This window comes from Macaca mulatta, chromosome 8 (assembly GCF_049350105.2).
Source record: "Macaca mulatta isolate MMU2019108-1 chromosome 8, T2T-MMU8v2.0, whole genome shotgun sequence".
Classification (NCBI taxonomy): domain Eukaryota; kingdom Metazoa; phylum Chordata; class Mammalia; order Primates; family Cercopithecidae; genus Macaca; species Macaca mulatta.
Genome location: NC_133413.1, coordinates 19,224,815 through 19,237,868, shown reverse-complemented (window position 1 = coordinate 19,237,868; position 13,054 = coordinate 19,224,815). Strand labels below are relative to the sequence as shown.

The window sequence follows — 13,054 nt, the reverse complement described above, 5'->3', positions numbered from 1 at the left end:
AACATGGTGAAACCCCATCTCTACTAGAAATACAAAAAAAAAAAAAAAAAATTAGCTGAGTGTGGTGGCAGGCGCCTGTAGTCCCAGCTACATGGGAGGCTGAGGCATGAGAATTGCCTGAACCCAGGAGGTGGCAGAGGTTGCAGTTAGCCGAGATCATGCTACTGTACTCCACCCAGGGCAACAAAGTAAGATTGTGTCTCAAAAAAAAAAAAAAAAAAAAAAATTGCAATCAGTAGCTTCCATCAAGAAAAAAATGTGTTAAAGTTCATTTTAATAATTATAGATTACATATGTCTCCTGCAAATGTATTTATATCCACTCATGTAGGTGACACACATATTTCTTAAAGACGACTAAGCACATTGGATTTTAGATTTCCAGAAAAAATCAAGTTAATAAGCTGTAAACTACATCCAAATTACAGCAAACTCAGTATTTAGGAAAGCACTTATTAATGTGATTTTATGATTGTAAGTTTTAAACCCTTAGCAATTGTAAAGCTTGAAGCCATCTGTTGCTTGTGTGTGGAGAAATCAACCCCACAGCCATGGTCAGTAACTGCCAGCCAGGAAGCATTTCCCAGCGCATCAGAGCTCCCTACACAGCCCAGAGGACCTGGTGCCTGCCAAAGTTAGTGGAGGGGAATGTTGCTGGTTTGAAGGAGGAACCCATCAGTCTCAGGTCTGCTCTCGGCTTGGCCAGCACCTGGCTGGGAATCTTCAGCCAGTCTCTTACATCCCCTCATTTCCCCTGAAATTACTCTGCCTGGTTCTTTAAGCTCAGATGATGGCATTTTTATCTTACCGAAATGGGAGAAATGAGGACTGACTCTGTCCTTAGGACAGGCAAGAAACTCTGGACTGGGCTTTTGGGGGTAATTTTTGTTGGTGCTGGTGGCTTTTCTTTTTTGGAATGGTACATTAAATCCTTTGTTTTTCTGGATCATTCTGTGAGGGAATATTATAGTAATTGCAAAGGGAAATATTTGGAGCTAGTGATACCCTAATACGTATTACATCCTTTCTTGTGTTTTCCCCACAATGTTCCTGAAATAAATAATTTTTCTTGCCTTTCTCCCCAACTTGCCTTCTTTGCGTCAGAGTTAGATGGTGTTTTAGGTTGGGGGCAGAATTCCTGGACACATCACCGAATGGTTCGTGAGCCAAGAGTTCTTGGGCTATAAGTACCAAGTTCACTAACGTGGAGATCCTTCCTCTTGGCTCTAAGACGAGGGAAGAGCATATCATGGCTCAGAGAGTCTCCGTGTTTTACATGGGTTTCCATCAGGCTGGGAGATCCGTTCTACTTTATGAGAAATTGGCTTTCAGGCTTAGGTAAGGAGCACCTCTGTCAAAGTTGTGCCCAACGTTCACGTGTTCACACAGTCCATCTACATGGCCTTGGAGGCATTACTTAATTTCCTCATGCTTCAGTGTCCACATTTGTCAAGAGAAGAATCTGGAGTGGATAATATTAAAGATGTTTTCTTAGCAGTAACACTTTAGGATTGCATGATTGCAAGATTTAGAGGCAACTTTTGTTTTAAGAGTGTGTAGAATAATCTGAATCAATAAGCAAAGTCGTTAGTTGAATAAGTGAACCATGTGAATTTAAGAACATAAAAATATCATTTTTTTTTTTTTTTGAGACAGGGTCTCACTCTGTTGCCCAGGCTGGAGTGCAGTGACATGATCATGACTTACTGCCGTTTCAACATCCAGGGCTCAAGTGATCCTCCCACCTCAGCCTCTTGAGTAGCTGGGACTACAGGCACGTGCCACCAAGCCTAATTTTTTATTGTTTGGTTTTTGTAGAGTCAGGGTCTCACTATGTTGCCCAGGCTGGTCTCAAACTGCTGGACTCAAGCAATCCTCCTGCCTTGGCCTCCCAAAGTGCTGAGATTACAGGGGTGAGCCAATGTGCCCAGCCTTACTTCTTATACTATAATACACACTTTGAAGTAAGTGACCACACCAGTTGCTTTAAAAAATATATTTGCAATTTGTAGCTTCCATCAACAACCAAAACTGTTGAAGTTAATTTTAATAATTATAGATTACATGTCCTGTGCAAATGTATTTATGTTCACTAATCTAGATGACAAATGTATTACTTAAAGAAAACTAAGCACATGGGACTTTACATTAAAAAAAAAAATTGGCCACGCGGGGTGGCTCACACTTGTAATCCCAGCACTTTGGGAGGCCGAGGTGGGCGGATCATGAGGTCAGGAGATTGAGACCCTCCTGGACAACATGGTGAAACTCCGTCTTTACTAAAAATACAAAAATTAGATGGGCGTGGTGGCATGTGCCTGTAATCCCAGTTACTTGGGAGGCTGAGGCAGTATTGCTTGAACCAGGAGAGTCGGAGGTTGCCGTGAGCCGAGACAGAGTCTCACAAAAAAAAAAAAAAAAAGTGAAGTTAACAAGCTATACACTAAATCCAAATTATAGCAAATTCAATATTTAGAAGAGTCTTTTTTTTGAGACAGTCTCACTCCATCACCCAGGCTGGAGTGTAGTGGTGCAATCTCGGCTCACTGCAACTTTGGCTCACTGCCTCCTGGGTATAAGCGATTCTTGTGCCTCAGCCTCCTGAGTAGCTGAAACTACAGGTGTGTGCCACCATATCCAGCTAATTTTTGTATTTTCAGTCGAGATAGGGTTTCACCATGTGGATCAGGCTGGTCTCAAACTCCTGACCTCAAGTGATCCACCTCCCTCAGCTTCCCAAAGTGCTGGGGGATTACAAACATGAGCCACTGTGCCCAGCCAGGAAAGTACTTATTAATGTAGTTTTCCTACATATAAAAATGAGAGCCCCAGCCTTTCACGATGAGAAAGCCCTGCCGCTGGTAATGTTCTCATCCTTGACCTGGGTGGGAGTCACATGTGCCTGTTTGGTTGACGACAATTTATTGAGCTGTATACTGAGAATTTGAATGTTTTTCTTTACATATGTTATACTCCAATAAAAAGTGAGAGAGAAGGGAGAAAAACCTTCCAAGAGCCTCCTGGATAAAGACGAAAGAGGAAATATATATGGCAATTGTTTATCACAGATTGCACACTAACAACAGTCAGTCCCCCAAAAGAAGCTTCAATCAAACTCTAGGAAACATACAAACATAATGAATGACAGACGTTTCTCCACATGGGTAGCCAGGAAACATGTTCTGAAAGAATCCTGAGCCAGCAGTGGGAACCTCAGCTTCTATAACTGCCCATCTTGATTTTTCAAACCCACCCATGCTTGAAAAGACAAATTGATAAACCCTACAGTGAAAATCCAACTGGACTCCTACCTTAGTGTTGAGAAATAAGAAAAAAAAAAAAAAGAGAGAAATAAGAACAAAAAACTCATTAGGTCACCTCCCTTTTTGATCAAAGTTTCTTGATAGTTGGAATAAATATATTTTAGCCTTTCTTTGGTTCCCAAAAGGAGTTCAGTAAATTTAAAAAAAAAAAAAAAAAGGATCTGCCTCCAAAACTCAAAGTGAGCCCATAATTTTTTTCATAATTTTTTTTTTTGAGACAAAGTCTTGCTCTGTCATCCATGTTGGAAGTGCAGTGGCACAATCTTGGCTCACTGCAACCACCGCCTCCCAGATTCAGGTGATTCTCCTGCCTCAGCCTCCTGAGTAGCTGGGACTACAGGTGTGCGCTACCACGCCCAGCTAGTTTTTGTATTTTTGTAGAGATGGGATTTCTCCATGTTGGCCAGGATGGTCTCGAACTCCTGACCTCAAGTGATCCACCCACCTCGGCCTCCCAAAGTGCTAGGATTACAGGTGTGAGCCACCATGGTTGGCCAAGACCCCATAACATTAATAGAACATTATGCCCAAGCTAAGCCTTCAGTTCAAAACCTCGACTGATACTTTGGGAAGACACAACAGTGCTAATTATGGCAAAGAATCTTCCTTCTGCAACTTGAAATGTGGAATCAGTTGTTGTCTGGAATAACAGACTTTTATTCATCTTAATTAGTTGCCTTTTCCACTGTTGCTTCACAGCATGGTATAATACAAAGGGCACACAGACAGTCTTGGGTAGCGAGTTCCAAAATGAAGATCCAAAGAGAGTGCCTATGAACAATTATTAACAATTCTCCTGACAACACCAGTTATGCTAGCTAGAATCTGGCTATCAGTCCATCCTTCACCTTGTCCTAGAAAAGGCTCAAGGCAGTAAAAACACTGGATCCTGGGTCAGAAAAAAAGATTTCACTCCTTATTGTGCCACTACAAGTCCTGGAACATTATGGCTCAGCATGAGCATTAGTACTTGTGGTATTTTGGAGATAATAAAATAGCTTTTGCTTATTTCCCAGGGATGTTGTGGAAATGAAATTGATAGAGGCAGGAGGCAGAGAAATCTCCTAAGCAGATATGGGAGGGTCCTTAGAGAACCTCTGACCTACCACGGTCTTTGTGCTCAGGAGTCTCGCCTAAACATGCCCCTAGTGAAAAATTCCATCCCTTAACACACGTGCAGTAAGGGAAATAAATCAACGTGGAGTGACTCAGATTAAGGGCCCGCATGTGCACTGAAAGGAAGGGGTGGAGCCGCCAGGAATTCACGCCTTTTACAAACAGGGAACCCAGTCCTACCAGGGGAACATAGAAGCCCTTGTATTCAGCCGTGTAGAGGGCAACCTGCAACCTGCTTTCAGGACCCCTCTTTTTGCTGAGAGCTTTCGCATACTAAATTCTACTCCACTCACTCTTTTAAGTGTCTGTGTGCCTAAGTTTTCCTGGCATGAGACAAAAACTCGGATCTAGCTGAACTAAGGAGTAAAAAGTCTCCTTCAAAATGAGATACATGTGCTTCCAGAACTGCAGCGTACCCTACTAATACATCTTCTTGCCAGAGGGGAGTTATTTGGGCAGGAAAGGACAAATACATAAAATTGTACTAAAACATTCTTTACTGGTCAGGTCATAACATCATTTGGGTCATAGGTCTAAGTCTACGTCTAGGCCTATTTAGCTCTAGGTCTGAAAGGTAGATGGATTCAGGGCATAGAGAAATCTCATGAAAGTCCCTGGCCAGGCACTAAGAAAGGATTCTGGTTTCACCTGAAATGTCTTGGACAACAATAGGACTGGGGTGGATTTGGAAGATTCCTGAAAGCTCTTACTGACCTCTGAACCTTGTTGGAGAACTTCATCCCCTAAACTTCAGAACTTAGAGAACATTACAGAAGAAAGAGGCTGAGCAGTTATTCTGCACACCTGTTTCTCAAAATGCAAGCTCCACCTTCCAGAAACATACTTTGCACTGCAGAGTTCTCCACTCTGACTTGAACATTTTCAGGCAGTCCACTGAGGCTTAGGGACAGGGACTGGAGACACAAGAGCCACAATCTTTGGGAATCTTGCCTCTGAAATCCCAGCTCATAGTACTCCCAAGAACAAATGGGGCTGAGCACTGTGGTTCATGCCTGTAACTACAGCACTTTGGGAGACCAAAGCAGGAGGATAGCTTGAGCTCAGGAGTTTGAGACCAGCCTGGGCAACACAGTGAGACCTCATTTCTATGGAAAAATCAAAAAATAAAATAATAAAAATGACAAATGGGAGGAGGTCTTTAGCAAAGCATCCTATGGAGTTTCCAGAGAGGAGATGGTCATAGGTTCTGAGAACACAGTGATGAAAGTCAACAGCAGCACTGTCCAATAGAACTTTCTGTGATAAAGGGAATGTTCTCTCTCTGTGCTGTCTAGTACAATAGCCATTAGCTACATGCCACAGTTGAGCACGTGAAACCTGGCAAGTGCACTGAGAAACTGTTTTGAATTTTATTTCATTTTGATTAATTTTCATTTAAATTTAAGTAGCCACACGTATCTAGTGGTCACTATATTGGCAAGTGCAGGGACAGACCCTGGAACCAAACGGTTTGTGTTGAAATCTTGTTACCACCACTTACTTGCTGTGTGACCTTAAGGACTTATTTAACCTCAACTTTCCCATCTGAAAAATAATAATAATAACAATAATATTAGTATATGCCCTGAAGGGTTATGGTAAGACTTACATGAAATAACTGATGTAAAGCATTTAGCCCAGAGCCTGGCAAACAAGAAGTGCTCTGATGTCATTATTTGCTATTCAGCATGCAGTAGGGAAACCTTCAGCTCTCAGCCAAGTCCAGAAGTTTGAAGAGTTCCATGAATGCACCAAGTATTTTACCTGTAAAAAAGATGTAGGTGGAGCCTGTTTTGGTCTCGTCCTTCCTGCAGATGTAGCCGCTGCAGAGCTGCCCCCAGCAGCTGAATTCACCCGTGTCCGCCGACGTAGAGTTGACCAGAGTCAACTGGCCATAGCGCTCATTCTGCTTGACACTAGGAATAAAAGAGACATGAACTCAAAGGAGGTCAGACCTGGGCTGAGGCCCTCCAGCTGTCACACTTGGCTCCACGGTTCTCTGGGCAGACTTGCCCCAGTCTTTCTCCAATGTCACAAAGAATGTGTCTGGCTTGTCAAACACCCCTAGAATTTAAAGTATAATAATAAAAAATAATAATGCAAAAAAAAACTGAAAAAAAAAGAAATCAGGAAAAAAATGACATTTTTCCATTTTAAAGTTCATTCTGTAACAATTTGAGCAATATGATGGATTGTTCGGCTTTTCAGTATAATACAACGAGGTAAATATTTTTTGCAACAATTCAAAAAATTTTATTCATAACCATATTTCTGGATTTTACTACTTTTTTTCAGATTTTATGCAGTGATAAAATACACAGAAATGTTAATCGTGAAAATGCAATATTATACACTTGTCAAAACTCAAAGAATGAGCAATACAAGATGTGAACCCTAACTTAAACTATGGACTAGCTAATGATAACGTATCAATATTGGTACGTCAGTTGTCAAAAATGTACCACATTAATGTAAGAAATTAATAATGGGAAAACTGTGTGCAGGAGGGGAGGAGGTAAATGGGCACCCTGTATCTTTTTCTCCATTTCTCTGAAACCTAAAACCACCCTAAAAAACAAAATCTATCACTAAAAACTGCAATATTCTGTTTTAAGAAAATAAAATATGAACATTATTTTCACCATACATTGCTACATATTTCAATAAACCGATGTGTCACCACTTAAAAAAAAGAAAAAGAAAAAGAAAAAAACAACGTGTTTGGCAGTGGTTCACAGCTATAATCCCAGTGTTTTCAGAGGCCAAGATGGGAGGATAACTTGAGGCCAGGAATTTGAAACCAACCTGGGAAACATAGCAAGACCCCATTTTTACAAAAATTAAACAATGAGCCTGGCATGATGGCTGACTCCTGGAGTCCTAGCTACTTGGTATGCTCAGGCAGGAAGATGGCTTGAGCACAAGAATTTGAGATGCCAGCGAGTCATGATCATACCACTGCACTCCAGCCTGGGTGACAGAGCAAGACCCTGTCTCTAAAAAATAAAGAGTATGTTTCTGATAAATGGGTGTGTGGGGAAAGCAGAGAGAAAAGCCTCTCCTCAAAGGAAATAATAAACGTCAAAGAGAATTCCTCTTCTTGGAGAACATAATTGTCCTCAGACCTGCGGTTTCATTAAGTAAAATCCTTGGTGCAAAAGCTACGCAGCCTCAGAAGCTCAGCCAGAAAGCCTTGGGCTCGTGTTTTGCTTTCAGTCTGTGTCTCATGAATTCGTTTCTAAGCAGTCAACATGAATGAAAGTACACAGCATTATCCAATACCCAAAATCCCTTTCATCGATAAAGGTAAGTCTCTGCATTAACTCTTGGAATCTTAGACATGTTACATTATCATGTTAAAACCAAAAACTTTCTTTTAGGAAAAAAATGCATTGGCTGATAAGATCCTGAGCCCAAAGCATGCATGCAGCCCACTTCTAATAAAGTATTTAAAGCCTTTGGGCATTTGGACTTTTCCTCTGACCTTACTCAATTATTTCTTCTTTTATTTTTCTTCCTTATCTCTTGTATTTTGTATCTTGTTGCATTGCAAATATATTTGCAACCCCCTTCAGTTTCTTTCTGAAATGAAGAGGGGCATATATATTTATTATTAAACACAAGCATTAGCCAATTTCAATGGTAATTAATTCTATTATATTGTGGCAGAAATCCAGATGTATCAGATTTATCATCCCCACACTGGAGGTTCCCCTGAGGCCGAGAGACTCAGCATATGGGGACGCCAAAATAAGCAGTTTTAATCTGGGGACTCATCTCAAATATCCAAATGCTTCACTCTTCTGAGATCCACATACTTTTATGATGTAGTTGAGATTCTCCAGTTTATCTTGCAGCAGTATCGATACGGTGACCAGTTTACATTTAGCATAGGGCAAAATGTCAGGTGAGTTGGTCCTGAACGCAGCCCTGTTCTGGTTCACTGCTGAATAGCTTGTTTTGTCCACCAGTTCTGTCAAGAGGTGATTCTGTACTCCCACGCCATCAATTGCCTCCTTTACCCTGAACGGAAATCTCTCCTCCTTCAGGAAGCTTCTAATTAGAATCGACTCTCAGGAATCTCCCCACTTTCGCCCGACATAATTGACTTCCCTGTTCTCTACCCCTCGGATACCCCTGGCTTCCTGTCATTGCACTAGATGGTACAAGCTTTGACGCAGGGACTGAACTGCATTTGTTTTATATTCTCTAAGCAACAAATCTGTGCAGAGTACACAGCAAGGACTCCTAAACACAAGTGAATTGAGGTAAACCAGTGATGAAAAAGGAAAGAACCTGGAGAGGCAGGCATCCAGCTCCCTATTTTGCAGAGGGGAAAACTGAGTCTGAGACAGCAGAAATGGCTTCCCTGAAACCCACAGCTTGTGAACCACTTGTGAGCAAGTCTTCCTTAAGTCAATTAAGTATGTTCTAAATGCCACTCATTAGACAAGAAAATACATACAAAGCCCTTCATGCAATGCCTGGTTCATTGTATTATCCCAGTTATATCTTAATTACAGATGAGTAGTAGTAATCATGAATATTACTATAGCCATGACAAATAGTACACATGTAGCACTGGGGACAGTTAGCACAACCAAAAAAAAAAAAAAAAAAAGGTCAGGTGCGGTGGTTCACGCCTATAATCCCAACACACTTTGGGAGGCTGAGGTAGGAGGATCGTTTGAGCTCAGGAGTTCACGACCAGCCTGGGCAACATAGTAAAACCCCTTATCTACAAAAAATTAAACATTAGCCAGGCATGGTAGTGTGCATGTTGTCCTAGCTACTCAGGAGGCTGATGTGGGAGGATCTCTGGAGTCCAAGAGGTTGAGGCTGCAGTGAGCTATGATCCCACCACTGTACTCCAGCCTAAACGACAGAGCAAAACCCTGTCTTAAAAAAATAATAAGTAAATAAATAAGTAAGTTTAAAAAAATCAATGCTAGTTTTAGTTTTAAGGATGAAGCTGGATTTCAGCACATTAAAAAAGTGGAAAAGGGAAGGGAAAATGGAGGTGGTTGTCTCCCCATGTAGACAATATCTGGCCATATTCCTGTAGAGCTCAGAATCAGGGTACAAAATCAGCAGGCAATCAACAAATTCAGTACGCATCTTCTCTGGGCCCAGCATTTGCTAGCACTGTAGTGCTAGAAAGTATTAGATGCCATTCCTACTGGGAAAGTAATTAGGTACGTAAAAAATTAACACTTAGGAATAACCCTACCATCAGCGTGCAAAGAAGCATGCTGTATCTTTAGTAGGTTTGGGGGTGGAAGGAAGGAAATGCACTGGAAAACAGTTCTGCATTTTTCCACCCCCTCTTCTAAGCAAACAATATAAAACAGGAAACAAATTATTTAGTAGGATTACAGTTTAAATGCCTGGATTTAGAATGTCCATTTCTACCAATGGTATCTCACCGTCCAGGCAGCAGGCTATGCAAGGGCTTGGAAGTGACCGAAGGCCTCTGGAGGCTGAGTCCATGTCATGAAAGGGAGACAAGGATTCCTTGAGCCCTTCAGAGCCACTGTACAGAGACGCTTCATCAAAGACCCTTCCTTTCTGTGTAACCACTGAACACCGCCCCCAGGGATGGAGGAAGTGGAGAACGGGGAGTTTAAGTGGAGCAAAAAGGAGGTGTTATGACCAAGTGCCAGGAAAAAGGTGTTCTAAGAGAAGCAGAATTCACATTAACAGGAATCATCTCTGAACACGCCAACACATCAGCTTGCCTCTGGCCTTTTCTTTCCAAACTAGGAGTTCTAGCCCTGACCCACAGAGAGCTCAGTGATGGCCAAGTCCATGTTTCAAAGTGAATGTGTTCAAATGTTAAGACCCTGTGTATTTATATGTGTGTGTATGTCTTCTAACACGCTCTCCCAGCCTTCACACACACAGAGTCTTGCTCTCATCAGTGGAGGCCTGAAGCTTCCTGCATTTAGCCCAGGCTGCTCTCTCCTGGGGGTGGTCTAAGTCATGAGATGGTGTAGAGGAGGGAGCTGACAGCCCTCAGATATAGTGACCAGTGCATCTTACCTGGGGCAGTGGCCAGGTAATAGAAGTGGGGTTCATTTACTGTCCGCCCCGTCAAGACTCTGCAAGCCAAGGGCAGAGGGTGAGCCCTGCGTTACAAGATAATGATTCATTGGTCTTATACCCATACATACTTAATGAGTACAAAATAAATGGGAGGTGCTGGAGAGGACAGGAGGGATGCAACGATGTCTAGAGAGGTCCCTGCTCTCGAGTTCTCCTATACAACATGTCATGAGAACTCCGAGGAGAGTAACCAGCAAGACCCTCCAGGCCTAAAGGGTCTTGGTAGAAAGGAAGGATGTCAACATGCACAAATCAAGGGCACACATTCCGAGGGAAGGAGATCTCCAGAGAGAAGAAAAAAGGCAGGTTTGTGCAGAACGAAGAGATGTTTTTCTGGACCACAAGTTGGCTGAAGACCATGGTCAAAGGCATACAATCATGGACTTGGGCCGGGCGCGGTGGCTCATGCCTGTAATCCCAGCACTTTGGGAGGCCAAGGCGGCTGGATCATGAGGTCAAGAGATCAAGACCATCCTGGCCAACATGGTGAAACCCCATCTCTACTGAAAATATAAAAATTAGCTGGGCGCGGTGGTGCATGCCTATAGTCACAGCTACTGGGGAGGCTGAGGCAGGACAATCACTTGAACCCGGGAGGTGGAGGTTGCCGTGAGCTGAGATTGTGCCTCTGCACTCTGGCCTGGTGACAGAGCAAGGCTCTGTCTCAAAAACAAATAAATAAAAAATAATCACAATAATAAAATAAAATCATGGACTTTGTAACCCTACTGGCCAGATTCAAATCCCGGCTTCACCATGACCTTCAGAGTCCTTAGCAACAGCTCGTCTTCCACAATCTGGCTTCACCTACTCTTCAGACTTGCAGTAAAAACAATGATGCTTATTGAGGGCAGGCATGGTGCCAAGCTCTGTAAACAAGTTCAGGACTTAGAACAGCATCTGCCACAGAGAAGTGCTCAATACATCCTACTTACTTATTTACTTACTTACTTATTTATTTATTTATTTATTTATTTATTTATTTAGAGATAGGGTCTTGCTCTGTTGCCCAGGCTTTGAGTACAGTGGTGCAATCACAGCTCACTACAGCCTCAAACTCCTGGGCTTAAGGGAGCCTCCCACCTTGGCCTCCTGAGTAGCTGGGACTACAGGCATGTGCCACCACATCCGGCTAATTTTTTAGATTTTTTTTTTTTGTAGAGACAGGGTCTTGCTGTGTTGCCCAGGCTAGTCTTAAATTCCTGGCCTCAAGCAATCTCCCACCACAGCCTCCCAAAGTGCTGGGATCACAGGCATGAGCCACCACGCCCAGACTCAATACATTTTAGAAACTGTCATTGTGGTCCCCCTGGTTCTTACAGCCACATTAACTTGGAGGTACTATTTTTCCCCTTTTACTGATGAGGGCACCGAAACATAGAGAAGCAACTTGTCCAAGTTACTCAGCTATTGGGTGGCAGAGCATCTAAACTAGTGTCACACAGACTCAAGTTACAAATGCTTATAAATGAAGAGGGCATGGATTTTCATCCCACAGAAATGAAATGAAGCAATTTTGACAGAGTGATGGGGCCTTAAATAGCTTACAAAATCTGCTAAATATAGCCATGCACACACACACACACTCCCACATCACAAACAAAAACATGAGAGATCCAGTTAATTGTGCTCAGAATTTTAAATCCCATAATAGAAATGGTACACTGTTTTCTGTTAAGTCAACACTAAGCCATCCGGTAATTAATTTAAGGAAACAAGAACGGGACACCCATCAGTTATTAAGCATCTACTTCATAACTGGCGATACCCAAGAGACACGACTTTTTCTCAACCCCACGAGATGGCAATGATGAAACTAATAATAATAACAACTGAAACTTAAGCAGTGTTTAATATGTGCTAAGCAATGCTGTAAGCCCTTTACCCATTTTGACTTACTTGATCCTCAGGAAGCCCTGAGAGATAGGTGCTATTATTAACCCCACGTGTCAGGTGAACAAACAGGGTGGAGAGGCTAGGTAACTTTCCCAAGGCTACACAGGAAGTGCTGGAGCCACCAGAGAAGAATTTGAAGCTCAGTTTACACAACTTTCCCAGGGCGCCTCGGCTAGCTACACAAAGATTTTCTGCTTTGGACGCTCTCTGCTGCCTTTGTTGGAAACAGAGAGACCCCCATCTCTACAAAAATTTTAAAATTAGCTGGTTGTCATGATGCCTGCCTGTAGTCCCAGCTACTTGGGAGGCTGAGGTGGGAGGATCACTTGAGCCTGGGAGCTGGAGGCTGCAGGGTGCTAGGATTGTGCCACTGCACTCCAGCCTGGGCAACACAGGGAGACCTTGCCTCTAAACAAGTTTACAAAGTACAAAATAAATATTCTCCTTATTCTACATTCATGTGAAAAATTGTTAGGCCTCTACCACACACAAGGAACTGTGCCAAGAATCAAGAGCGATAAAGACTCATTGGTATTTGCTTGTCTGTGTTTCAAGTGTTTACACAGGGCCTGTGCTTCCTCTAAGTCTCCGTCTCAGCATGTGTCAGAGAAGAAT

At 42.6% G+C, this 13,054-nt stretch overlaps 1 protein-coding gene across 1 annotated transcript in view; it reads right to left on the bottom strand.

Annotated features, from left to right (window-relative positions):
* PDGFRL (platelet derived growth factor receptor like) overlaps window positions 1–13,054 on the bottom strand; it is a 66,277-nt gene that overhangs the window by 15,015 nt on the left and 38,208 nt on the right. Inside the window, exon 3 of the mRNA XM_001096474.5 lies at window positions 6,203–6,354. Within this exon, the coding sequence (XP_001096474.3) occupies window positions 6,203–6,354 (152 nt within the window). The remainder of the gene's footprint in view (window positions 1–6,202; window positions 6,355–13,054) is intronic.